The following is a 25,873-nucleotide window of genomic DNA, read 5'->3' on the forward strand; positions in this document are numbered from 1 at the left end:
GCAGAAGAGATTAAGAAGAGGTGGCAAGAATATACAGAGGAACTGTACAAAAAAAGCTCTTAATGACCCGGATAACCATGATGGTATGGTCACTCACCTAGTGCCAGACATCTTGGAGTCCGAAGTCAGGTGGGCCTTAGGAGGCATTACTACTGACAAAGCTAGTGGAGGTGACAGAATTCCACCTGAGCTATTTAAAATCCTAAAAGATGATGCTGTGAAAGTGCTGCGTTCATTATGCCAGCAAATTTGGAAAACTCAGCAGTGGCCACGGGACTGGAAAAGATCAGTTTTCATTCCAATCCCAAAGAAAGGCAATGCCAGAGAATGTTTAAAGTACCATATAATATGCTCATTTCACATGCTAGCAAGGTAATGCTCCAAATCCTTCAAGCTAGGCTTCAGCAGTACCTGAACTGAGAACTTCCAGATGTACAAGCTGGATTTTAAAGAGGCAGAGAAACCAGAGAGAAAATTACCAACATTAGTTGGATCAGGGAGGAAGTAAGGGAATTCCAGAAAAACATCTACTTCTGCTTCGTTGGTACTGAATGAGTTCAATAGTATTAGCACAGAAACAGACATGAATCAATGGAACAAAATAGAGAGCTCAGAAATTAACCCACACACCTATAGTTAATTAATCTTTGACAAGAAGGGAAGAATATGCAATGGGAAAAAGTCTTTTAGCAAATGGTGTTGGTAAAGTTGGACAATTGCATATAAATCAATGAAGTTAGAATATACCTTCTCATGACACTCAAAAATGAACTCAAAATGTCTTAAACACTTAAGCATAAGAAATAACAACGTAAAGCTCCTAGAAAGGATCAGAGGCCAAATAGCTTCTGATATAAATTGTCCCAATGTTTTCTTAGTTCAATTCCTCAAGGCAATAGAAATGAAAAACAAAAAAGAGCAAATGAGACTTAAACTTACAAGCTTTTGCATAGCAAAAGAAACAATACATAAAACAAAATGACAACTTATAGAATAGGAGAAAATGTTCAAAAAGGATTTGACTTACAAGGACTTAATGTCCAAGAATATACAAACAGCTCGTACAACTCAACAACAATAAATGAAAATATCCAACTTAAAAATGGGCAGAAGATGTAACAGACATTTCTCCAAAGAGGAAATACAAATGGCCTACAGATACATGAAAAGGTGCTCAAAATCACTAATTATTAGAGAAAAGTGAAAGTGTTAGTCACTTAGCCATGTCTGATTCTTTGCAACTCCATGGATTGTAGCCCATGGGGTCCCTCTGTCCATGGGATTCTCCACGTAAGAATTCTAGAGTGGGTAGGCATTCCTTTTTCCAGGGGATCTTCCCAACCCAGGACCCAAACCCAGGTCTCTTGCAATCCAGGAGGATTCCTTACAGTCTGAGCCACCAGGGAAGCCTCAATTATTAAAGAAATACAAATTAAAACTACAATGATGTACCACTTCACACCAGTCAGAATGACCATCACTGAAAACTCTAAAAATAACAAATGTTGGAGAGGATGTAAAGAAAAGGGAACCCTCCTACACTGTTGACGGGAATATATTAGTAAGTTGATATAGCCACTATGCAAAACAGCATGGAGGTTCCTCAGAAAAATTAAAAAAGAATTGCCATATGATCCACCAATCCCGCTTCAGGGCATGTATCCAGATAAAACTCTATTCCAAGAAGGTACATTTACCTTTATGTTCATAGCAGCACAATTCATTGTAACCAAGACTTGGAAACAATCCAAATGTCCATCAACAGACAAATGGATGAAGAAGATGTGGTACACAATATAACTCAGCTATAAAAAAGAATGAAATAATGTCATTTGCAGCAACATGGATGAAGGTAGAGATTATCATACTCAGTGAAGTAAAAAAAGAGAGAGGCAAATACCATATGATATCACTTAAATGAGGCATCTAAAATATGACACAAACATGTCTATGAAACAGAAACAAACTCACGGTTGCTAAGGGGGAGATGGTAGGTGGAGGGACAAAGTGGAAGGTTGGAGTTAGCAGATGTAAGCTATTGTATATGTGATAGATAAACAACACGGTCCTACTGAATAGCATAGAGAACTATATTCAGTATCTTATGATAAACTATAATGGAATATAATATATTAAAAATGAATATGCATATGCATATACATGTATATATCTGAATCACTGTGCTGTATAGCTGAAATTAACACAACATTGTAAATTAACTATTGTTCAATAAAAAAGTTTTAAACAAAGTAAACAAATTTGCTAAAACGCCCCTAAAGACATCCATGTCTTAATACTCATCTGTGACTATTTTATTTTACATGGCCAAAGAGATTTTGTAAAAGTGATTGACTCTTGCTATGGGTAGAATAACCTAGATTATCATTGTGGACCAATATACCCTTATAAAAAGGAGGCAGGAAAGCCAAAAGTAAAGAAGCACAAGTGACAATGGAAGCAAGACTGGAGTCATAAGAAGATGGAAACTATGAGAAAAGGAGTGTAGACAGTCTCAAGAATTTGGAGAGGCAATGATCACAGTCTCCAGGAGAAATGTAGCCCAATGACTCCTTGATTTTAGTCCAATAATACAATTTTTGGTACTTTGACATTCAGCATTATGAGACTGTCATTTTAAACCACTAAATGTTTGAAAATTTCTCTTAGAGCCTTAGGTAACTAATATAACATGACCATGTCATTGGAAAAAAATTCCAAGCTCCTGTTTTACTTTCTTCTTAAACTGCATGTTCATTGGGTGTTGGGAGCTCTGCATATCACTGTCACTCAAGTATCTAGGTCGTTGGAGCTAAGTCCAACATGAGAACGTGTATTTCTGGGGAAGGGGGACATTGCTTCATAAAGGTTTTTACAGTTAAATGAAAAACATGCCAAATACATCCATCACTTCTCCTTACAACTCAGTGATCTAAGAGGTCGTGTGGTCTCACCTATTGCAAAGGATAGAAATGCATCACTCTCTGAGAACACACAGTGAACAGACAGAAATATTTGGTGGAGCACGACACTTCCAGAGAGGGCTTAATGCACAAATCCAGTCTCTGCCACATCACTGACCTCTCTGTGCCTAGATTCCTCTCTTGTATAAGGGTCTCATATAACAGGCTGATTGTGCAGGTTACATGCAATGTACATGCAACATACATGCAAAAGGCTGAGTTCAAGGCTGGATCATGGAGTACAAAGTCAACGAAAGCTGTTGTTGGTAAATAGTGGAGAAAACCTACAGGATCACATGAGGATGAATACATAACTGCTCTGTGTCTTCCTCCAAGCAGCAGGTGAAGGGGAGCTGCAGGTGATTCAGCCTGAGAGGTCAGTGTCTGTTGCAGCAGGAGAGACGGCCACTCTGCACTGCACCGTGACCTCCCTGAGCCCCGTGGGGCCCATCAATTGGTTCAGGGGAACTGGGCCAGGTCGGGAGCCACTCTACAGTCAAAAAGGAGATGTCTCTCCCCGAGTAACAAGTGTTGCAGATACCACAAAGAGATACAACATGGACTTTTCCATTCGCATCAGTAACATCACCCCAGCAGACACTGGTGTCTATTACTGTGTGAAGTTCCGGAAAGGAGAACAGGGCACCGTGGAGTTTAAGTCTGGACCAGGCACTCATCTCACTGTGAGTGGTGAGTACAGCCTTTGTCCCCTGGATTCTGATAACTTGTCAACAAGAATGCCTTCCACCCTTTGAACCAAAAAACACAATCATGTACAGCAGTGGGTGCTTATATCATGATCTGGATCATGATCAGATTTCACTCCCTTCTATCGATCAGGAGAGTTGAGGCCTGTGGGGTTCGTGCTATTTGTTCAAGGCTCCATGGCTGGTAAAAGTGAGAAAATTCTGAGTCCCCTGTCTGCCTGGCTCCACAGCCCTTGGCTTTTTCACTCCATTAAGCCCTTTGTTTCCAGGGATAAAGGAGATGAATGTCTGAGTGACTTGCCCCGTCACTGTCCAGACCTCATTCCTGCCTCTATAGAATGCTCACCTCAATGTGGCTGAGTCTTCTCTTTATTCACACATACTGAACACCTACTGTGAGCCAGGGCCTGGTCCAGATGCTATGGAAGCAGAAGTGAACAAAGCAGAAAAGGGCTTTTATTCCATGAATTTCCTCTGAAAGAAGAGAGATTCATCTAGGGCAAGGAGTGAAAATTTTGTCTATTTCCTCTTCAGAAGCATCACACTGAGAAAAAATTCCTATAGCACAGGCTCAGTGTTTACTCTGATGGCCCTGCTTGGAGGAGATGCCTAGAGGTTGGCTGTTTCCTGGGAATCTGTTAAGAAGACCCTCCTGTGATTCAGGGATTGACTCACACGGTCACTGAAGGCTGCCAGCAGAGCTGGCTCATCTCAGAATGTCCCTCCCCAGGGAAGAGGTTCATGTGGGTGACTTAGGATCAGCCCCACTGCGGTGGCAAAGGTGATCATTTAGAGTGTTCTGACCAAAACTCTGGATCCTCTTTCTAATTCCTGAATCCTGGGCTGTTAGCAGAGGAAGGACCTTTAGACACCATCCTCCCAACCTCCCACGTGCACATGGGGGCCTGAGAGCAAGAGGTACAGGGGCCCTGACCACAGTCACATGGTCAGTGAGGGGATCCTTCCAGAACCCAATCTATTTCAAAGCCAGTCTTCTTCCTGCACTGGCACTGGAACTCAATTCATGGAAGAACCTGGCACATAGGATTTGCAGAATAAAAATTCCTGGAATTAATCATGGAATAAGCTCTTTTCATGGTTTTCCCAAAGTTTCTGAAGGCCCCACACATTCAGACCCTGAGCCTGATGTGACTGGAAACCACTCCTTACTTTCAGCCGCATGATTCCAAATCCCTCATTTCATATAAGCACCTAGAGCTGTCCTGTTTTCCAACAACTACCTAACTCTCAGCATATGGAGACAGCATCATTCATCTTACAGTCTCCTGTTGATGGACACTAAGTTGTTCCTAACCTTGGGCTACTGAAACAGTGCTGAGGTCAATAATCTTTCTATCTGTCACTCTCCTCAAAGGGGAGGTAACCACTGGAAGTGGGTTTGCTAGGTTGCAGCGGTAGACTGAAAAAAAATGTACAATGTGAGAGTTGTGGGTTTAGTTTTATTTGGAGCAAAATGAGGACTGTAGCCTCAGAGACAGCATTTCAGATAGCTCTGAGAGATTGCTCCAAAGAAGTTGGTGGGGGGGCAATATACATGTGCTTCTGGTGAAGGGAGAACATGCAATCAAGCACACGTTTTTTGCAGAAGGTTTATGCTAGTCACAAGGAACAGATGTCACCATGAAAGATTTTGGTGCTTTTCTAGATATGAGGAGATGCAAGAATTGGGTTCATAAAATCATCTCAGAAAATATCTAAGTATCTGAAGGCCTGATCTGCCAGGTTTTTCCAGATCACAGAGTGCCTCATTTTTGATCTTCTTTCAGGACATGTTGAAGGTCAGCAGCTACAGTGGCTCATAGTTTAACCCTTGTAAAGATAGAAAGCAAGTGTCAATTTGTAGGTGACTGAGGATATGTGTACGATTATCTGAGTGGATATTGCTAAATTTCCCTCTTAGTCATGGTAGCAACTGAGCTTCCTCAACCTTCAGACATCAGCAGGGAAGATGGTTTTTTCCTGATTTGCAGATATTACTTAACTTCCTAGATGGTGGGTCCCTTGCTCAACCTCGGTCACAAGTAGTAAGTGGGTCCATCGCCACTCAGATATGCGGCTTCCTGGAAGGTGAATCATTCTCTTCTTCAGGCTGCCTGCCCAGGTGATTCCCTGGATGAGAAAGGAGGGAGGCGAGGGGGCCAGAGAGCATCAGCTTGTCAGATACTGAACCTTTCTCATGATGTTTACTCCTTATAACCAGTGTTCAGAAGGAAGAGTGTCTGTTTTCCCTTTACAGATGAGGACACTGATGCTCAGAGAAGGGACTTGTTTAGTGAGCATGTAAGGGAGCCAAGATTGAACCCCAGGCACTTTGACACACAGCCCTGCTCTCTGTACACCCCACTGTGCTTGTCAAAGTGTGGGGGAAATCTCCAGCTCTGTCCTCTGAAATCCTTGTATTGTTCTGTTCTTTAGCAGTGGCACTAAAGAGAAGTCCACTGTGGGGGGTAAGTTTACCTTTACAACCTGGACCAGACAGATACTGCAGTGTCTCTTGATGGGATGGGCTGAACCTCTTTTAAATGGCAGCACTCAGCACACTTAGCAGCACCAGGAGAGTTCCTCCGTTGCTGTGATGTTGCCCCTTCACTAGGCTCCTATGGAGCAGGTCTGGGAAGGTTAGTGTGGACAGAGCCCAGAGGGGCCACTGCAATCCCAGCAGCACCAGGCATGCCCATTCCTGGCTCTGCAGACTGAGGATGAGGAGGGGGAGGTGTTCCCTAGTGGGTGGTGGGATCCCCATGTGAGCAAGAGTTCCTATTCTAGACTCAGGTGTCAGGAGCTTGTGTCTTCCCTTGTGGCTTCAGAGTCTCTATGCCTGGGCCCTCAGAGGCTACGCCTCCCTGTAGTCACTTGAAGTCAAGAATCTGAGAGAAAAGGGGAAAGTGGTGGTCATTGTGGTGGCTCCTGAAGGTGGGTGCTTGCTCTGCTGATGGAAATGAAAGCTTGGAGATGACAGGAAATATTGGGACATAGTACTCTTGCCTGGAAAATACCAAGGACGGAGGAGCCTGGTGGGCTGCAGTCCATGGGGTTGCTAAGAGTTGGACACGACTGAGCGACTTCACTTTCACTCTTCACTTCCATGCATTGGAGAAGGAAATGGCAACCCACTCCAGTGTTCTTGCCTGGAGAATCCCAGGGACGGAGGAGCCTGGTGGGCTGCCATCTATGGGGCCGCACAGAGTCGGACGACTGAAGCGACTTAGCAGCAGCAGCAGCAGCAGTGGAGGGAAGGATGAAGACTTAGTCCCTTCATTTCTTTCAGCCTCAGTTTTCTCTTCTGTAAAATAGTAATCATCACTGTCTCCTTTCAGGAGAGTTGGAAGTATCTGAGGTGCTCTGTCTAAATCACCAGTGCAGAGTAGAGACACCCAAAGTGGGGTATTATTTCAAGGCTGTGACCCAATTCCCTGTGTCCCCATTTCTCCCCTGTAATGTTTGCAGAATGTACTGAGGGCACATGACCCGGTGACAAGGCAGCCCCTCAGCAATGGTGCTGACCTCCCAGGTTGTGTGGTCCTCACAGAGCCTCTAGTCCTCAGTTTCCCCATCTGTGAAATGATGGTAATCACACTACCTTTCAGGAGTCTGTGATGACTGGAGAGGGCTAAGAAGCCCTGGATGGAGTGGGTTACGGTGTCCCTGAGCTCGGTGCACAGCAGTTGAGAGCCTGAGCTGAGCCCCTGCCTGGGCTCCTATTCCAACTCTGGGGCCTCTGACGAGTCCCTCCCAAGTTGGCGCTCAGTGTCCTCGTCCTTCAGTGATGGCCCCGCCCTCACAGAGCAGCTGCAGGGACTGAATAAGGGACGCATGTCAAGAGCTTAGAGCAGAGCCGGGCATGTGATACGTGTTCCATTAATGTGGGCTCTGATATGCCACAGACAGAGGACCTCCATACACCATAAACAAAATGAAAAGACAATCTACAGAAAGGGAGAAAATATTTTCAAATGATGCAGCTGACAAGGGCTTTACTTCCAAAATATACAACAGCTGATACAACTCAAAAATACCAAAAAACAAACAACCCAATTGAAAAATGGGCAGAAGATCTAAGTAGACATTTTTCCAAAGAAGGAATACAAATGACCAAGGCACATGAAAAGATGCTCAACATTACTACTTATTAGAGAAATGCAAATTAAAACTACAGTGAGGCACCACTTCACACTGGTCGGAATGGCCATCATTAAAATTTGTATGACTCATATTGATGTATAGCAAAACCATCACAATACTGTAAAGCAATTATCCTCCATTTAAAATAAATATATATTTTTTAAGTTGTACAAATAACAAATGCTAACGAGGATGTGGAGAAAAGAGGAGCCCTCCTATACTATTGGTGTGAATGTAAATTGATGTGACTGCTATGGAAAATATTATGGAAGTTCCTCATAAAACTAAAAATAGAATTACCATATGATCCAGCAATCCCACCCCAGGGCATATATCTCTTTCTCCAAAAAGATACATACATCCTTATGTTCATAGCAGTACTATTCACAATAGCTAAGACAAGGAAACAAAGTACATGTCCATCAATAGATGGATGGATGAAAAAATGTGGGACATATATACAATGGAATACTACTCAGCTGTAAAAAATGAAGAAATAATGCTGTTTGCAACAGCATAGATAAACTAGTGATTATCATACTAAGTGAAGTAAGTCAGAACAAGAAAGACAAATACCATATGATATCACTTGTATGTGGAATCCAAAAAATGACCCAGGGAGTTGCCTGATGGTCCAGTGGTTAGGATTTCATAATTCCATTGCAGGGACCTGGGATTAATTCCTGGTAGGGGACTAAAGAACCTCAAGGTACATGATGTGGCCTAAAAAAGAAAAAGAGAGAGAGAGACAAATGTACCTACCTATGAAACAGAAATAGACTCAAGGACATAGAGAACAGAGTTGCAGTTGTCAAGGTAATGGGGTAGGGGTTAGGTAAGCTATTATATATAGAAAGGATAAAGAACAAAGTCCTACTGTACAGCACACGGAACTATATTCAGTATCCCGTGATAAACAATAACAGAAAAGAATATATTTTAAAATATGTATAACTGAGTCACATTTTGTACTGCAAAATTAATACAGCATTGTAAATCAATACACTTCAATTAAAACAAGTTATAACCAAGTAAACAAAACATAGCCCCCCAAAGAGATCCATGTCCTAATACTCACTAATGAGTGTTTTACTTTACATGGAAAAAAAACTTTGCAAACGTGATTAAGGCTCTTGCTATGGGAGACTATCCTTGCTTATAAATGGGAGCGCAATATAATCTTATTAGAAGAGGCAAGAAATCCAAAGTTAGAGTACAGGTGACAATGGAAGCACAATAAGAAGATAGAAACCTTGAGAAGAAGAAAGCAGACAGTGTCAAGAATTTGCAGAGGCAATGATAAGAGCCTCTAGACAAACGTAGCCCAGTTGACTCCTTGATGTTAGTCCAGCAATACTGGTTTTGGTCCTTTCACATCCAGAATTATAAGATAATAAAACTATCATTAAGTCACTAAATTTTTGTTAATTTATTACAGCATCCTTAGGTAACTAGTATAACATATGTCATTGTGATGCACTGTCACTGTGCCTTTGGAAAAAGTCCCAGGGAGTTGAAACAATGTTTTACTTTCTTCATAAACTAAATGTTCATTGTGTGCTGGAAGCTCTGAATATCACTGTCACTCAAGTATCCAGGTTGTTGGAGCAAATTGCATCATGAGTGTGTGGATCCCTGGGGAGGAGTGAAGTTGGTCCATAAAGGTATTTGCAGTTTAATGAATAACATACAAAATACATGCATCACTTCTCCTCATAACTCAGTGATCTAAGAGGTCATGTTCAGTCCAGTTCAGTTCAGTTCAGTCGCTCAGTTGTGTCCGACTCTTTGTGACCCCATGAACTGCAGCACGCCAGGCCTCCCTGTCCATCACCAACTCCCAGAGTCAACCCAAACCCATGTCCATTGAGTCGGTGATACCATCCAACCATCTCATCCTCTGTCGTCCCCTTCTCCTCCTGCCCTCAATCTTTCCTAGCATCAGGGTCTTTTCAAATGAGTCAGCTCTCCACATCAGGTGGCCAAAGTATTGGAGTTTCAGCTTCAACATCAGTCCCTCCAATGAACACCCAGGACTGATCTCCTTTAGGATGGACTGGTTGGATCTCATTGCAGTCCAAGGGACTCTCAAGAGTCTTCTCCAACACCACAATTCAAAAGCATCAATTCTTCGGCACTCAGCTTTCTTTATAGTCCAACTCTCACATCCATACATGACTACTGGTAAAACCGTAGCCTTGACTAGACAGAACTTTGTTGGCAAAGTAATGTCTCTGCTTTTAAATATGCTGTCTATGTTGGTCATAACTTTCCTTCCAAGGAGCAAATGTCTTTTAATTTCATGGCTGCAGTCACCATCCACAGTGATTTTGGAGCCCAAATAAGAGATCATGTGGTCCCACCTAATGCAAAGGACAGAATGCAGCACTCCCTGAGGACACACAGTGAACACCCAGGAATACTGGGTCGATCATGACACTTCCAGAGAGGGCTCAAGTACTCAGTCCCCGTCTCTGCCACGTCACTGACGTCTGTGCCTCGGTTCCTCTCTTGTATTAGCGTCTTACATTACAGGCTTGTTGTGCAAGCTTCATGCAATGTACATGCAGTGTGCTGAGTGTAAGGCCCATTCATGGTGCAGTCAGACAATGAAAGCTGTTGTTGATTGTTGATAAACACTTGAGGAAACCTACAGGATCACATGAGGATGAATACATAACTGCTTTGTGTCTTCCTCCAGGAGCGGCAGGTGAGGGGGAGCTGCAGGTGATTCAGCCTGAGAAGTCAGTGTCGGTTGCAGCAGGAGAGACGGCCACTCTGCACTGCACCGTGACCTCCCTGAGCCCCGTGGGGCCCATCAATTGGTTCAGGGGAACTGGGCCAGGTAGGGAGTTAATCTACAGTCAAAACGGAGGTGTCTCCCCCCGAGTAACAAGTGTTGCAGATACCACAAAGAGAAACAACCTGGACTTTTCCATCCGCATCAGTAACGTCACCCCAGCAGACACTGGTGTCTACTACTGTGTGAAGTTCCAGAAAGGAGAACAGGGCGACGTGGAGTTTAAGTCTGGACCAGGCACTCATCTCACTGTGAGCGGTGAGTTTGGCCTGGGTGTCCTCATCCCCTGGTCTCTGACAAGTCAACAAGAATGCCCTTCACTCTTTGAGCAAAAAAAGGAATCCAGTACAACAGTGATCTGGACATGATCTGATTTTACTCCCTTCTACAAATCAGAGTATTTGAGGCCATGACGGCTGTGCTGTTTGCTCAGGGCCCCACAGCTGGTAAACGTGGGAAAAGTCTGGATCCCCGTCTACCTGGTTCCACAGTCCTTGTCTTTTCCATCTCATTCAGTCCTTTGATTCCAGGGATAAGGAAAATGAAAGTGAGTGACTTGCTCCTTGACAGGCCAGGCCTCACTTCTTACCTCTGGAGAGTGCACCCTCAGTGTGGCTGAGTCTTCTCTTTATTCAGCACTTATTGAGCACCTCCTGTGTGCCAGGCCCTGCCCTGGATGCTGTGGAAGCAGCAGTGAACAAAGCAGGCAAGGGCTCTTCTCCTGTGAAGCTTATGTCCGCTTCCTCCCAAAGGGGAGAAAGCCAGCCAGTGCAGGGACGGGAGATGTGTTATTCTTCATTTCCTATTCAGAATTTCCTAAACTGGGAAGAAATTCCAAGAGATGCAGTTTCAGTGTTGATTTTTATGGCCCTGCTCGGAGACAATGCCAAGAGGTTGGATGTTTCCTTCTGTCCTTCAGGGACTGACTCACACAGTCACTAAAGGCTCCCAGCAGAGCTGGTTCATCTCAGAATGTCCCTCCTCAGGGAAGCAGTTCTCCATGTGGGTGACTTAGGAGCAGTGCCATTGAGGCAGCAAAGGTGCTCATTTAGATTTTTCTGACAAAGACCCTGAATCCCTGATTCTTAGCACAGGATGGGCCTTAGGCATCATCCTCCCAACCTCCTATGTACAGATGGGGCCCTGAAGCCAAGAGGTGACAGGGGCCCAAACCACAGTCACATAGTCAGTGAAAGGATCCATCAAGAACCCAGTTTGATTCAAGGCCAATCTCCTTCCTGCACCAGTATTGGAACTTGTTTCATGGAAGAGCCTAGTGCATAGAAATTGCAGAATACAAACACAAATACCAGAGTATTGATTTTTTTTTTGTTTTGGCCAGAGTTCCAGTATGTTTCTAATGAGAAGCCATGTTTAAAAACAGCTGGACTATATGAGGATCTTTTACTTTTATTTAGTCTGTTCCAGTTTTTCTATTTCATATTCAGTGCTCCTGTTTCATTTAGTTTATGTTTTCCAGTTTCTCCATCTCTTCTTTCTGTTGATGCTCATTTCTCAAACCTTTATCAAGTATAGTAGAAAAGCTTTTGTATACATCTATATAAATTATATATAACATATATATTTTAGAAAACTTATGAATTTTTACCTAACTAAAAAAATATGATATTTTGATTCTACTTGTTTGACTTAGTATTAATAGAATGCTAGATATCTAGTTTAAAAATATAGATATGCAATAAGCAACAAAAGTTCACTATATAGGACAGGGAACTATAGTCAGTATCATAATAATTTATAATGGAAAATAATTTCAAAAATAACATATGTATATATGTATAACTGAATCACACACACACACACAAAATAATTCTACTTTTTGAGATTTAGTTATGTTTATCTTTTTGCCAAAAGGTATTATTTCAGTTATTCTTTATCTTGCAACTGGGATTCTGTGCTATTTTCACACGAGTTTCTGATCGTGCCAGAATCTCCCTCACCCCTTTTGGGGAGGGATATACTGAGCAAGGTCCATGCCTCTGTTTTCATGAATATGGAGCCCTCGCTTTCTCTCCCTTTATGGAAAATCTGTGGGTTGAGCACAAAATGCTATTCCTGTAGTTGTCAAGCTCTAAGACCCGTACTTATTTCCACATAAGAATCAGTATCCACTGAAACCTGAGGTTAAGGAAGGGTTAAAACCCCTCATCGAAAACACCAATACAGTATACTAACACATATATATGGAATTTAGAAAGATGGCAATGACGACCCTGTATGCAAGACAGGAAAAAAGACACAGCTGTGTATAACGGACTTTTGGACTCAGAGGGAGAGGGAGAGGGTGGGATGATTTTGGAGAATGGCATTCTATCATGTATACTATCATGTAAGAATTGAATCACCAGTCTATGTCTGACGCAGGATACAGCATGCTCGGGGTTGGTGCATGGGGATGACCCAGAGAGATGTTATGGGGAGGGAGGTGGGAGGGGGGTTCATGTTTGGGAACACATGTAAGAATTAAAGATTTTAAAATTTAAAAAAAAAATTAAAAAAAAAAAAAACCTGGGGGGGAAAAAAAAAAAGAAAATTTAAAGGAACAGAGACTATTAATTCCCTGTAACAGTCCTTGCAACACTCCTATTTGGGGTATAAAGAAATCAAATGGTAAATGGAGACGAGTTCAAGATTTACATATAATAAATGAGGCTGTAGTTCCTTTGCACCCCGTGGTGCCTAATCCTTATACTCTATTGTCTGAAATTCCTGAAGGAGCCAAATATTTCTCAGTAATTGATTTAAAAGATGCCTTCTATTCAGTGCCTTTGGCGGAAGAAAGTCAATTTCTATTTGCCTTTGAAGATCCTACGCAGCCAGCTTCTCAGTTAACCTGGACAGTTTTGCCCCAGGGATTTCGTGACAGTCCTCACTTATCTGGACAAAGTTTGTCACGGGATCTACAAAACCTTAATAGCCCTGAAGCGGTGGTGTTACAATATGTAGATGATATTTTGCTCTGTGCTGAGACAGAGGAAGCTTGTTTGCGAGCCTCAGAAGATTTCTTAAACTTTCTGGCAGGCTGCGGTTACAAGGCATCAAGAGAAAAGGCTCAGCTTTGTCAACAATTAGTTATCAACAGTTAGATATCAATTAGTTGTCAACAGTTAGATATCTGGGCCTAGTCATATCAGATGGAGAAGGAAATGGCAGCCCACTCCAGTGTTCTTGCCTGGAGAATTCCAGGGACGGGGGAGCCTGGTGGGCTGCTGTCTGTGGGGTCGTACAGAGTCGGACACGACTGAAGTGACTTAGCAGTAGCAGTAGCATCTTTTTGCCAGTTTTTTAAAATGTCCTATGGACATCTAACAACAACGTATGAGATACAAAATTTTAAATAGATTGTGTAGGGTATGATTAATATAAACTAATTAAATATTATTCAATTATATTTAAATTATTAATAACATCAAGATATTCCTATTCTTATTTTTTCTGCATTTGATAAAATATTCTCAGATAAATGTTAATATGTCTCACTATGTTTATATATTTTTTTCTTTTCCACTAAAAAAAAAGGAACTCAATCTGACTCCAGGCAAGGCTCCTTCCTTCACTGGCATTGAAACTAGTTTTCTGGAAGGGCCTAGCATGTAGAAGTTGCAGAATAAAAACTCCTTGGGCTTCCCTCTGAGCTCAGTCAATAAAGAATCTGTCTGCAATGCAGGAGACCCAGATTCAACTCCTGGGTCGGGAAGACCCCCTGAAGAAGGAAATGGCAACCCACTCCAGTATTCTTGCTAGAGAAACCATGGACAGAGAAGTCCAGCAGGCTATAGTCCGAGTCGCAAGAGTCAGACACAACTTAGTGAGTAAACCACCACCACCCAAAATCTCCTTGAATTAACCAAGGAACAGGCTCTTTTCATTCCTTTCCCCAAGGTTCAGAAGGTCCCTCACATTCAGACCCTGAGCCTGAGGTGACTAGAAAATTCTCCCTACCATGATCCCAAAACCCTCATTCCATATCAGCACCTAGAGCTGCCCTGTTTTTCAACAACTACTTATAACACTCAGCATATGGAGACAGCATCATTTATCTCACAGTCTCCTGTTGATGGAGACTAAGTTGTTCCTAACCTTGGGCTACTCAAACAGTGCTAAGGTGGATAAGTTTTCCACGTGTCACTGTACTCAGAGGAGAAATACCCACTGGAAGTGGCATTGCTAGTTCAGACATGAAATGAAGTGAAGTCGCTCAGTCGTGTCCGACTCTTTGCGACCCCATGGACTGGAGCCTACCAGGCTCCTCCCTCCATGGGATTCTCCAGGCAAGAGTACTGGAGTGAGTTGCCATTTCCTTCTCCAGGGGATCTTCCCAAGCCAGGGATCGAACCCAAGTCTCCCACATTCCAGGCAGATGCTTTAACCTCTGAGCCACCAGGGATTCAGCCACCAGTTCAGACAGTATGTGGATTTTAATTTGTATGATGATATTGCCTAATTTCCCTCCTAGTCTTGGTAGCAAATAATCTCCCCAAACATCTAGACATCAGCAGGGAAGGTGTTTTTTCCTGATTTCTCAGATATTACTAAACTTCCCAGATGGTGGGTCCCCTGCTCAGTCTCAATACAGCTAGTAAGTGGCTCCACCACCTCTCAGATCTGCTGGCTCCCGGGGCTCTCTTCCGCAGGCCGCCTGCCCAGATGATTCCCTGGTTGAGAAAGGAGGGAGGGGAGGGGAGGAGCAGCCTGTCAGATGGTGACTCCTCCTTAGGCATTTACTCATTATAAACAGTATTCAGAAGGAAAGGTTGTCTGTTTACCACTTTTACAGATGAGGACCCTGAGGCTCAGAGAGGGAACCTGATTTGTGAACTGGTAGAGGAGCCAAGATCGAATCCCAGGCTCTCACAGTCACACAGCCCTGTTCTCTGCACACCCCACTGTGCTTATCAAAGTGTTGAGAAGACTCCAGCCTTGTCCTCTTAAAATGATATTTCATTCTTTTCTTTAGAGATAAACATTGTAAAAGGCCCTGTAAGGGAGGCAAGTCCAGTTTTACAACCCAGATGAGACAGATCATTCGGTGTCACATGATGTGCTGAAAAGTTCCTCAGTGACAGGGATCAACACTCTTAAAAGCATCAGGAGATTTTCTCCCCATTGATGTGATGTTGCCCCTTCACCAGGCCCCTGTGGAACAGATCTGGGAAGGGTGGTGTGGACAGAGCCCAGAGGGGCCACTGCAATCCCAGCAGCACCAGGCACGCCCATTCCTGGTTCTGTGGACTGAGGATGAGGAGGGGGAGGTGTTCCCTAGAGGGTAATGAGGGCCCATGTGAGCAAGAGTTCCTGTTCTAGACTCAGGTGTCAGGAGCCCATGTCTTCCCTTGTTGTTCCAGGGTCCCCAGGGCTGGGCCCTGAGAGGCTCCTCCTCCCTGTAGTCACTTGAATTCAAGAATCTGAGGGAAAAGGTGGGGTGGTGGTCAGGGTGGGGGCTCCTGAAGGTGGGCAGTTGCTCTGCTGATGGGCCTGAAAGCTTGGACTTGACAGGAAATACCAGGACACAGTCAGGGGGTGAGAGGAGACAGACCCTTCATTTCTCTCCACCTCAGTTTCCTCATCTGCACGATGGTGGTCATCATGTCTTTCAGGAGAGTTGGAAGGATTTGAGGAGCTCTGTCCAAATCACCAGCACAGTTCCCTGTACTGGGCACCCCCTTCCTCACCTGGAGAAAGAGGATGATCACACAACCTTTTCAGGGTGTCCTGAGGGCAGAATGACCTGGTGAAAGGAGAGCCCTTCAGGGAGCGATGGTGCTGGCCTCCCAGGCTGTGGGGTCCTTGGCACGTCTCAGTTCCCTCTTGTCTTCAGTTTCCCCATCTACGAAATGATGGTGATCACACAACTTTCAGGGTCTGTGATTGACTGGAGAGGGCCTGGGAAGCTCTGGATTGGGGCACGGGGAGGGGGGTGGGGTGGGAGGTGGTTAGGGTGTTCCTGAGCTCAGTGTAGTGTCTGAGAGCCTGGGCCAAACCCCTGCCTGGGAACTCATCCCAACTCCGCCCTGTCCCAGAGCTGGGACCTCTGCTGAATCTCTCCCCACTCTGGGCCTAAGTGTCCTCATCCCCCAATGACAGCCCTGTCCTCACAGAGCAGCTGAAAGGACTTAATGAGGGACACATGTCAAGAGCTTAGAGCACACCCTGGCATGTGATACATGTTCCACTACCATAAGCCCTGATGTTTTGGAGCCAGAAGACCTCAGACAGGGTCACTTTCCCTCTAGGACTGAGTACCATTGAGTTACTGTGGAGCTGGGTGCCTTTCAACCTCAGCTGCTCATTGGAATCACCTAGGAGATGGTGACAAGATCCCAGGACCCTGGCTATACTATAGAAATCCTGATTTAAGTGCACAGACATGGCCTGGACAGCTGAGTGTCTTAACTCCTGTGGAGGATGCTGGTGCCCAGCTAGGGCAGAGAAGCCTGAGCTGTGTGTTCTCTGAGGTCACCAAGAGGGAAGGCTGTGGTTTTTCCCTGATAGAGGTCAGTCCCCTGCTGTGCCTGGGTTATAAGAACAGCTCTCCCAGGTGTGAGCGCTTCAGAATAACCTGTGATGGTGACAGATCTTAGGAGGCCCAAGAAACTCAGCCTGAGTGGAGTGGCAAGGAGACCCACACCCCAGCAGAGCTCACCTGGGTTGAGAGGGCCTTCCTACTCACTCAGACCGCCCTGTTTAGACCAGAGCTTCATCACTGGGGAAATCTTCCCATCTTTAGACACCTGTGTGCCTAAACAGGCATTGGAATCCCTGCAAACACTCCCTTCTCAGCCTGGAGCCCTCCGGCCTCAACAACCACAGTGACTCTGATGAAATCTGTCCTCTCTCCTTTCAGAGTGCTTCTAGCTTCTATAAAGAACTAATCTGCAGGAAAATGCCTGTGGTCTCTTGTGTGTTTTGAAAGCTAATTCCCCAAACTTATTTCTGATGGGATTTTTTTATAACTGGGGACAGATTCATAATTTGGTGTTTCTACTATTTTTTTTTAATGTTGATTTTTGCATGGCAGCTGTTTGGAGCAGAATATGACTCTCCTTGGTGCTTCAGTTGTGCTTTTGTTTTGGCTTCAGAGCTAGAATGACCAGATCTTATGATAACAAGGGCATCTCTAGTGGCTTAGATGGTAAAGAAAGTGCCTACAATGCTGGAGACCTGGGTTGAATCCCTGGGTGAGGAAGATCCTCTGAAGAAGGAAATGGCAACCCACTCCAGTATTCTTGCCTGGAGAATCTCATAGACAGAGGAGCCTGGAGCGCTACAGTCCATGGGGTCGCAAAGAGTTGGACACAACTGAGCGACTAACACTTTCACTTTTCTTTTATGATAAGATCATGAATGTTATTGATTAAGCACCTACTATATGCCAAGCTCTGAGTTTTATATACATCCTCATCTTACCAGGTGGTGCTTGTATCCACTTTGTCCAGAAACAGTGAGGCTCAAGGGTAAAGAACTGCGAGACTAAAATCAATCAGTCCTGTGTGCAGTGAGGTGAACTCTGATCTTAATTGCCGCATGTCCTTGGACAGCTTCACTCTCCCTGAATTTTGTCCTGTATATGGGGCCTGAATTTTGTCCTGTATACAGCTCTGAGCCTTCCTCTCAGAGCTGTAGAGGGGATTAGAGAGCTGAGGGTGATCAAGAGATCAGGCCATCTTTAGGCTCTGAGGAAACTCTGGATAAGTAGTAACTGATTACAGTACCTCATCCCTTTAGGGATGTCCAGGATGCTGGTGTTTATACAATTTGACATATTAAGGTAGCTAATATGAGGAACATAAAGCTATGTATGTCCTCAAATGTTTGATGAGTTTTAGGAAGCAAGCTAAATATTTAGAAATGCAAATATCTGTAATGTTTGCTGTCTACAGACTTTTACAGGAGGTATTGGGTAATAATGAACAATTGAGAGACACCCTACGGGACTCCTCTACAGGGACCCTCACATTTGACTTGCTGATTTGTGTGAATCTGGGTGTTTTGTAGGCCTATGTCTGTGTCTCTGTGGATTTAATACCAGTTAAGAAGCTAAGCACCTGTGGCTTCTCAGCACTCAGTGATCTTTCTTTTCAACCCAAAACTAACCCAAGAGAAAAACCCGACTCAGAAAGATGCCTGTTTGCAGCCTTCTTTGAAATTCAGGGATGGATATACTAGCCCTACTGGCATTTTTGTGGGAAGAGTAACTACCTGAAAGACAGTTCTGAACATAAAGAGTCCAGGTTAAAGAGAGAGATGTATTTGTTTAGTTTAGTGAAGCATCTTGTTTTACTCCCAGCAAAAACACTTCCAGCACCGGATTTAACTCTCCCTGAAGCCTGGGCAGGATAATGCCAGCCGCCCTCTTTCATAGATGAGGAGCTAGAAGGTGCCACAACCACACCTCTCATCCGCTGGCCACCCCGCTTCAGCTTCTGTGTGGTCCTGCTGTGCCCCCTGCTTCCCCGCATTTCCTGCTGTAAATGCATTTTCTGAAGTTAGTTAAGTTTTCCAGGCGAGCCCAGTCAGGAATAGTTAATAAAAGAGTGAGCCCAAAAAGTGCTTTTGTTCCTGTGCCCAGATTGGCAGGAAATCCCCTGGCAGAGGAAAGAAGGTGGACTCTGAACTCAGGTCTGGAATTCCAGTCAGCCCTGCCGCTGATTCAAGGTCACCCCTGGGAACCTGTAGGTCTCCCCTTAACGTGACGATGGTAACACTGCCCTCCCAGAATTATTTGAAGAATTTAAAAATAATATATTTGCAATTTCTTAACAGTGTCACAAGTTTTTGTTAGTGGTGATAATCATAATCATATTCATTGTTTATAAATGTTCCTTTTGTACCCAAGCCCTCCCCGCCCATGGTATCCGGCCCTACCGTGAGGGCTACACCTGAGCAGACAGTGAGCTTCACCTGCACATCCCACGGCTTCTCCCCCAGAAACATCTCCCTTTAATGGTTCAGAAATGGCAATGAGCTCTCGGCCTCCCAAACCAGTGTGGATCCAGAGGGAGACAGTGTTTCCTACAGCATCTCCAGCACAACCAAGGTGCTGTGGGCCCCGGGAGATATTCACTCCCAGGTCATCTGCGAGGTGGCCCACGTCACCCTGCAGGGGGGCCCTCCTCTCCTTGGGACTGCCAACTTGTCCAAGACTATCCAAGATAGGTGCCCCTCATGTTAGCTCAAGTCCACACCTGCCCCCAAGACCCCAGCTAGCTTCTCCCGCCTGCTTTCTGCTCCATGCCTTGAACTGCCTGGAATCTACTTCCTGACATTCCTGCCCAACACCAGGCTTCTAGTTGAGCTCTTCATTCACTTCTATGGATACCTGTGCCAAACACTATGCTAAATAGTTTTCTTTACTTTATCAATGGCTTCTCCAATTACTGAGCACCTACTATAAGCCATGGGGAAGGAAATGGCAACCCGCTCCAGTGTTCATGCCTGGAGAGTCCCATAGACAGAAGTCTCTCGGACTGCAGTCCATGGGGTCGCAAGTAGTCGGACACGACTGAGTGACTAGGCGACCTATAAGCCGGGCCCTTATGCGCCTAGGGATTTCATTTGTTTTGCTGCAGTTATTATGTTCCTACTGTATGATAGGGACTGACCCTGCTGATTGCAAACATTATAACCCTAATAGGAGCTATCAGTTTTTGAGCACCCACTGTGTGCCCTGCACTGTGTTTAGTGATTTCATTGCTATGCAGAGAGACCCTTTGAGCACTTGCTGCCCACCTGGCTCTGACCTGGGTGCTATGACCTGTCCCATATTGTCAGAGCTTCTTCTCTGCTCTTTCAGTTTACCCACCTTGGAGCTTACACAGCACCCTGTGGGGAACCAGGTGAATGTCATTACCTGCCAGGTGAATAAGTTCTACCCCAGAGACTTGCAGCTGACCTGGTTGGAGAATGGAATCATATTCTGAACAGAAGTGACCTTAACCCTCATAGAAAACAAGGATGGAACCTTTAACTGGACGAGCTGGCTCCTGGTGAACTCCTCTGCCCACAGGGAGGCTGTGGTGCTCACCTGCCAGGTGGAGCATGACGGGCAGCTGGCAGTCAGCAGAAATCATACCCTGGAGGTCTCTGCTCGTCAGAAGGACCAGGGCACCCACAAACTCCCTGGTGAGGACTCCACTCCAACTGACCCAATTGTTTATAGTGAAGGGAGTACTTCATGCTTTATCAAACAATCTAGAAGTCAATAGATATAAACTAGAACTTTAAAGTGAATTCCCTCCTGATCACTGGTAAGAGTATGGTATATTCTTTATAGATCCTTTGACATAAACATCCATGGCATTAAGAAAGAGAGGAAGGAAGAATGTCGTCCTGTTCAGTGTCCTGCCTCTTTCTTTCTTCAAATAACTGTTTCTGTGTTCACCATTCCATGTCTGCCCACTTGCCACCTCCTTATTCTTTCTAACCTCTGCCTGGTCTCTCTTCAGCCTAGACTTTTCCATCCATATCCGGAACATCACGCCAGTAAATGTCTGTACTTACTACTCTGTGAAATTCTGGAAGGGGAGCCGTGAGTTGCCCCAGGCACCCAGGTGACCATGAGTTGCCACCGCGTGGGCTCCTTTGTCCTTTGATTTGTGACAGTGGGCCAGAAATGATCATAAGCGCTCACTGCACATTAACTAAATGCAACTGTCAGTTCATCTCCTTTTCTGCTCCAGCCACCCAGTGGGCTTTGAGTTTACAGAAGGGATTCAGGGAGCAGTGGGGATGGGGGTGGGTCTTGTGTTGTTGAAGATTTGTTGCCTGTAGTCCAGGGCATTGGGCTAAAGTAATCAAGGTGAATGAGTTCCTGAGGACAGGAATCTCAAGCCTGCACAAGAGATGCATGCTAATTACAGGCTTGTTCTCCCACAGCTTGGACTTGTTCCAATGACAGCACCCCCGCTTTATATAAATAAAACATCTCGTAGGCTGTCATGTAACATCAAGAGAGGGTCAAGTCAGGTTTCCAGGAATCTTTCTCCAGAAGACCTTTCAAAGGCCCACATTTCTTCCAACATGCCCTATGGTATTGTCCTCATCTATTGGGTCAATGCTGGGTCACTGAGTGTCCATGTCCCTGCCTGCTGGAAGAATTAAGAGAGGAAAGGGAGAGCAAACAGCTTCTTTTAAACTAGTGATATAGAGAAGTTGCATAATTGTGTCCACAACTTATGTGTGTCAATGGTGTCTGCAACTGTGTGGTCTTTTCATTAGGGACATTATTTTCTAGAAAACTAGTACCAGTGTACACTTAATATAATCAATACTAATTCCCAATATCATTTAAAGTGGACTATAAATTCAAATTTTTCAAAATATCTTTTATAATTATTTTTTGTTCCCCAAAATTGTTTTTAATTCATCTGTAAGTTTTTGACAAAATTTTCCCATGACACCATGTGGGTCATGAGAATCTTTTTTTTTTAATTTGAAGCAAAATTTCAATTGCTTAAGACTATTCAGAACATTCATTTCATATTGTGTGAGCTGTGGTAGGCTGTGCTTTTTGAGTTATTTCTTCCATTGTCTCTGAGTTTTCAAATTGCTGTCTGTACAGTTGTTCATAAAAGTCTCTTATTATCCACTGATACCTGCAGAGTCTGTACTAATGTCTTCCATTTCCATTCCTGTCACTGGAAATGTGTCATTCCTCCTTTTTTATTTATTTATTAGAAGCATTTCATTTTAATGGTGTTTTGAAAGAACACACTCTTTGTTTCAGTTATTTTCTCTATTGTTTTTGTTTTAAGTTTCATTGATTTTTCTTTTCCGTTTTTGATTTCATTTATTTTTCTTATTTCTGTATTATTTCCTCTCTTCCTTTTGCCTTAGGTTATCTTGCTCCTCATTTTCTAATTTCTTGAAGCAGAAATTTAGATTATTGGTTTAGACTTTCTTTTTGTCTAGTGCCACATCTGGGCCTCTTTTTGTGCTAGGGAATTAGGAGAGCGGACTTGGGGGGCTGACTGCTGTGTTCTTCCTCCAGTCCTCAGGTCTCCAGCCTGTTCACCTCTTCTTCCACCCAGAGTTCTCCTGTGCTTATCCTCTGTGTTATTTCTAGGGTTCAAGTTGTACTTAACAGGGAGTGTAGGAGAGAAGAGTTCATGCAATCTTGTCTACAGTGGCTTGGAAATGCTTTCTAATCTTCCATCTCCTGCTTGGACTCAACCAGGGTTGGTACTTCTGGGCTCTCCCATCAGGGTTGCTAGTGAGTAAGGCTGGAAGCATTTTTTGAAACATTTAGGTTGGCAGGCTGAAAAGAAGCATAAAATGCTGATATGACCCTTCCACCCAGACCCAAAGCCTACCCTGAGCATCTGAGGGCTCCAGCCATTGCACTCCTGGGTCCAGTGGGTCTAGTGTGAGGATGCATATCTTATTGTTTGTTCTTACAGTACTGAGATATCTTACAATATTTCTAGCCTCTCTTCTCTCAGCACAGCATAATCTAACATTTAAAGGAGTTTTTGGTTAGTTGGTTTTCATAGAAGGAGAAAGGTTGTGAGTCCTCTCATTCTTTGGTTCTATTTCATCTTTCAGGAACGTAAATCCTGAAATCCCTTCCACTATGTTTTTCCTTTTTCCCATTTTCCCTTCACCATTCAATAGCCAAACAGTACTTTTTCCTTCTTCTCACCTAGAAGCTGGGGCTTCCCAGGTATCTCAGTGGGTAAAGAATCTGCCTGCAATGGAGGAGTCATAGGTGTCACAGTTAGATTCCCGGGTCAGGAAGATCCTCTGGAGGAGGGCGTGGCAACCCACTCCAGTATTCTTGCCTGGAAAATCTCATGGTCAGAGAGGCTGGCAGGGGTCACAGGTGTCCATGGGGGCACAAAGCGTCGGACATGACTGAAGCGACTGAGCACGCATGCACACGCAGAAGTTAAGCATTTTAAAATGTGCCTCTCCTTGAATTAGGTTCCTATAGTCACTGTAAGTAGTTACCATGTTTAGTGATTTAATACAAGCATATTAATACATATATATACACACACATAAATATGCTTAATATAGTTGTAGAGGTCAGACGTCTACAATGGTGGCTGGGCTGTGTTCCCTCCAAAGGCTCTAGAGGAGAATCCATTTTCTTGCCCTTTCCAGCTCCCAGAGGTGCCCACACTCCTTGGCAAAGGGCCCCGCATCACGCTGACCTCTGCTTCTGACATCGCACCTCCTTCTCTGACTCTCCTGCCTCCATCTTTTACTTGTAGGGATCTTCATGATCACGTGGGCTCCACTCAGAAAATCCAAGATAATGTGCCATCTTAAGATCTTTAACTTGATCACTACTGGTCACCTCTTTTGACACATATGGTAGTCTATGCACAGATTTGGAGGATTGTGTGCCAACCATATTAAATCAAGAATAGGTTGAAACCCTTTCCTGTGATCTATGCACTGTTCTGCGGGACACTTTTTTTTAATATTTTCAAAGTTTAGGCAAATTTCACATTCATGATGTTATTTTCAAATATCTAAATTCCTAACCTTATCAGACTTGACTATTTCTCCTGGAATTTTTCTAATGGCTGACTGAGGATGGAATTGCAGCCTAGTGAGAGACTGTGCACTAGAACTTGCTGAATTTTCTCTTGTCTCACAATTATTTTCACTTCTGGAATTTTCTCTTCAACTTATAAGACCACTGAAGCCTGAGAAAAGAGTGTGAGATGAGGGATTCCTGTGCCCTAATGTCTGCCTCAAGCTTGAGGCCAGCAGGCAGGTCAAAGCCACAGAGTGTTGGTGGGCCCAGGTGGCCTCAGATGGAGTAAGTGGAGGCCCTGGGAATGGTTCCTCTGTGATCCTTCTAATAAATCCTCCTATTACCTGATTTCCAGGCCCAGAACACTCTTCGCCTCTCCTGGTAGTTTTCCTCCTAGGCCCCAAGATGCTGCTATTGGCTGGTGTCTCCATCATCCTAATCTGCAAGAAGTTTTGAGCATAAATGTAAGTTGGGGTGGGATGGAGGGCACTACAAGTTCTGTCCTAGAGCTTAGGGAGGCTACTCATAGACCACACAAGGTCGGGGCCCACGTGGAGTTAAGAGAAGGTGAAGTAGCTCCCTCAATCCCCTCAGGAGACCCTGCTTCCCTCTCAGCATTACCCAGTTCTCAGGAGGTGTGTGAGGTCCTAGAGGAGATGGGCCTGATCAGGGGTTTTCAAAGGGTGTCCACAGAGTCTTAGGGGTTCTGTAGAGGAAGTGGGCAGAGGGTGCTGAATGAGAAATACCTGAGCAGGTGGTTCACTTAAAATCTGGGACTTCTTGGGGCAAAACAAATCCATATTTTAGGGCAATGTTGAGAAGTTTGGATCAGCTGTTCTGATCTTACTCTGATCTTCTGTGTAACAGGAGAAAGGCTTAGGAAGGGGCACCAGGGGCACAGGACCTGGGGAGGAGGGAAGGAGACTGAGCGGGTAAAGTCCTATCTCAGGAGCTGCCCATCCTCTCAGGACAGGTATCCTAGGAGGAGAACACCTGGGTACATCAGAGGGATTCATGAAACGTTTCTTGAGTGATGAGCACATAACTATGACATTTTCCCGCAGGTCCATCCTTCCCACCTGCTTGGTGCCACCCTCTGTCTCTGCTGCCTCCTTCCCTCCCTGAAGGGCCCAGCCTTGGAGAAGAACCCAGCTAGAAGTTCCCACAACTTTGCTCCAAATGCCTCCCTTCCATGGAGATCTGCCTGCTCACATGTTCCTGAAGCCCCCAGAGCTGTGTCTTCATACTTGGTCCTGAGTGGGGGTCATGGGAAGTAGTTCTGGGGACTGACTCATGACATATCCCTGGAATGTGAGAAATAAGTCAAATCAACACAGGTCAGGTTATCTCTCATCTGTAACCCTGGACTTGGCTCACACTAATGTTCTCTGCAGAGAAGTTATTCTGTCTTCTGTTCACTGGACTCCTCACCCTTTGAGTATAAATGATGCCCTATCTTGGTTTTAAGAAAAATTATTCTCCTTCCTCATTGTCTCAGTAGCCTATTTTTCAAGCCCACAGAGTAGTGTTCCCTCCTCTCTCTGTGATGGGAAGAGTAGTCTTTCTATCATTTTGCATCCTTCCTAACCCTGGTGCTCATGGTAAATACACTATGTCCAGAAGCCTAGAGTCATCCTTGATTTCTCTTTCTTTTATATCACATATTCAATTCTGTCTTTAAAGTAATTATGTCCAGTAGCATAATTTAACAACTGTTAAAAAAGAAAAAATAAGCCTAATTGTTGGTACATGTCAA

The 25,873-nt window shown here is 44.3% G+C and overlaps 1 protein-coding gene across 1 annotated transcript; it reads left to right on the top strand.

Annotated features, from left to right (window-relative positions):
* Window positions 1-1,987: 1,987 nt before the first annotated feature.
* Window positions 1,988-25,291, top strand: LOC138091133 (signal-regulatory protein beta-1-like). Its single transcript, XM_068986777.1, is given in 8 exon segments — window positions 1,988-2,030; window positions 3,297-3,650; window positions 10,512-10,868; window positions 11,646-11,650; window positions 19,468-19,787; window positions 20,425-20,753; window positions 24,473-24,581; window positions 25,182-25,291. Coding segments are annotated over 7 exon segments (1,509 nt in total). The 3' UTR covers window positions 24,574-24,581; window positions 25,182-25,291.
* The last annotated feature ends 582 nt before the right edge of the window (window positions 25,292-25,873 follow it).

This window comes from Capricornis sumatraensis, chromosome 15, assembly GCF_032405125.1.
Source record: "Capricornis sumatraensis isolate serow.1 chromosome 15, serow.2, whole genome shotgun sequence".
NCBI lineage: Eukaryota > Metazoa > Chordata > Mammalia > Artiodactyla > Bovidae > Capricornis > Capricornis sumatraensis.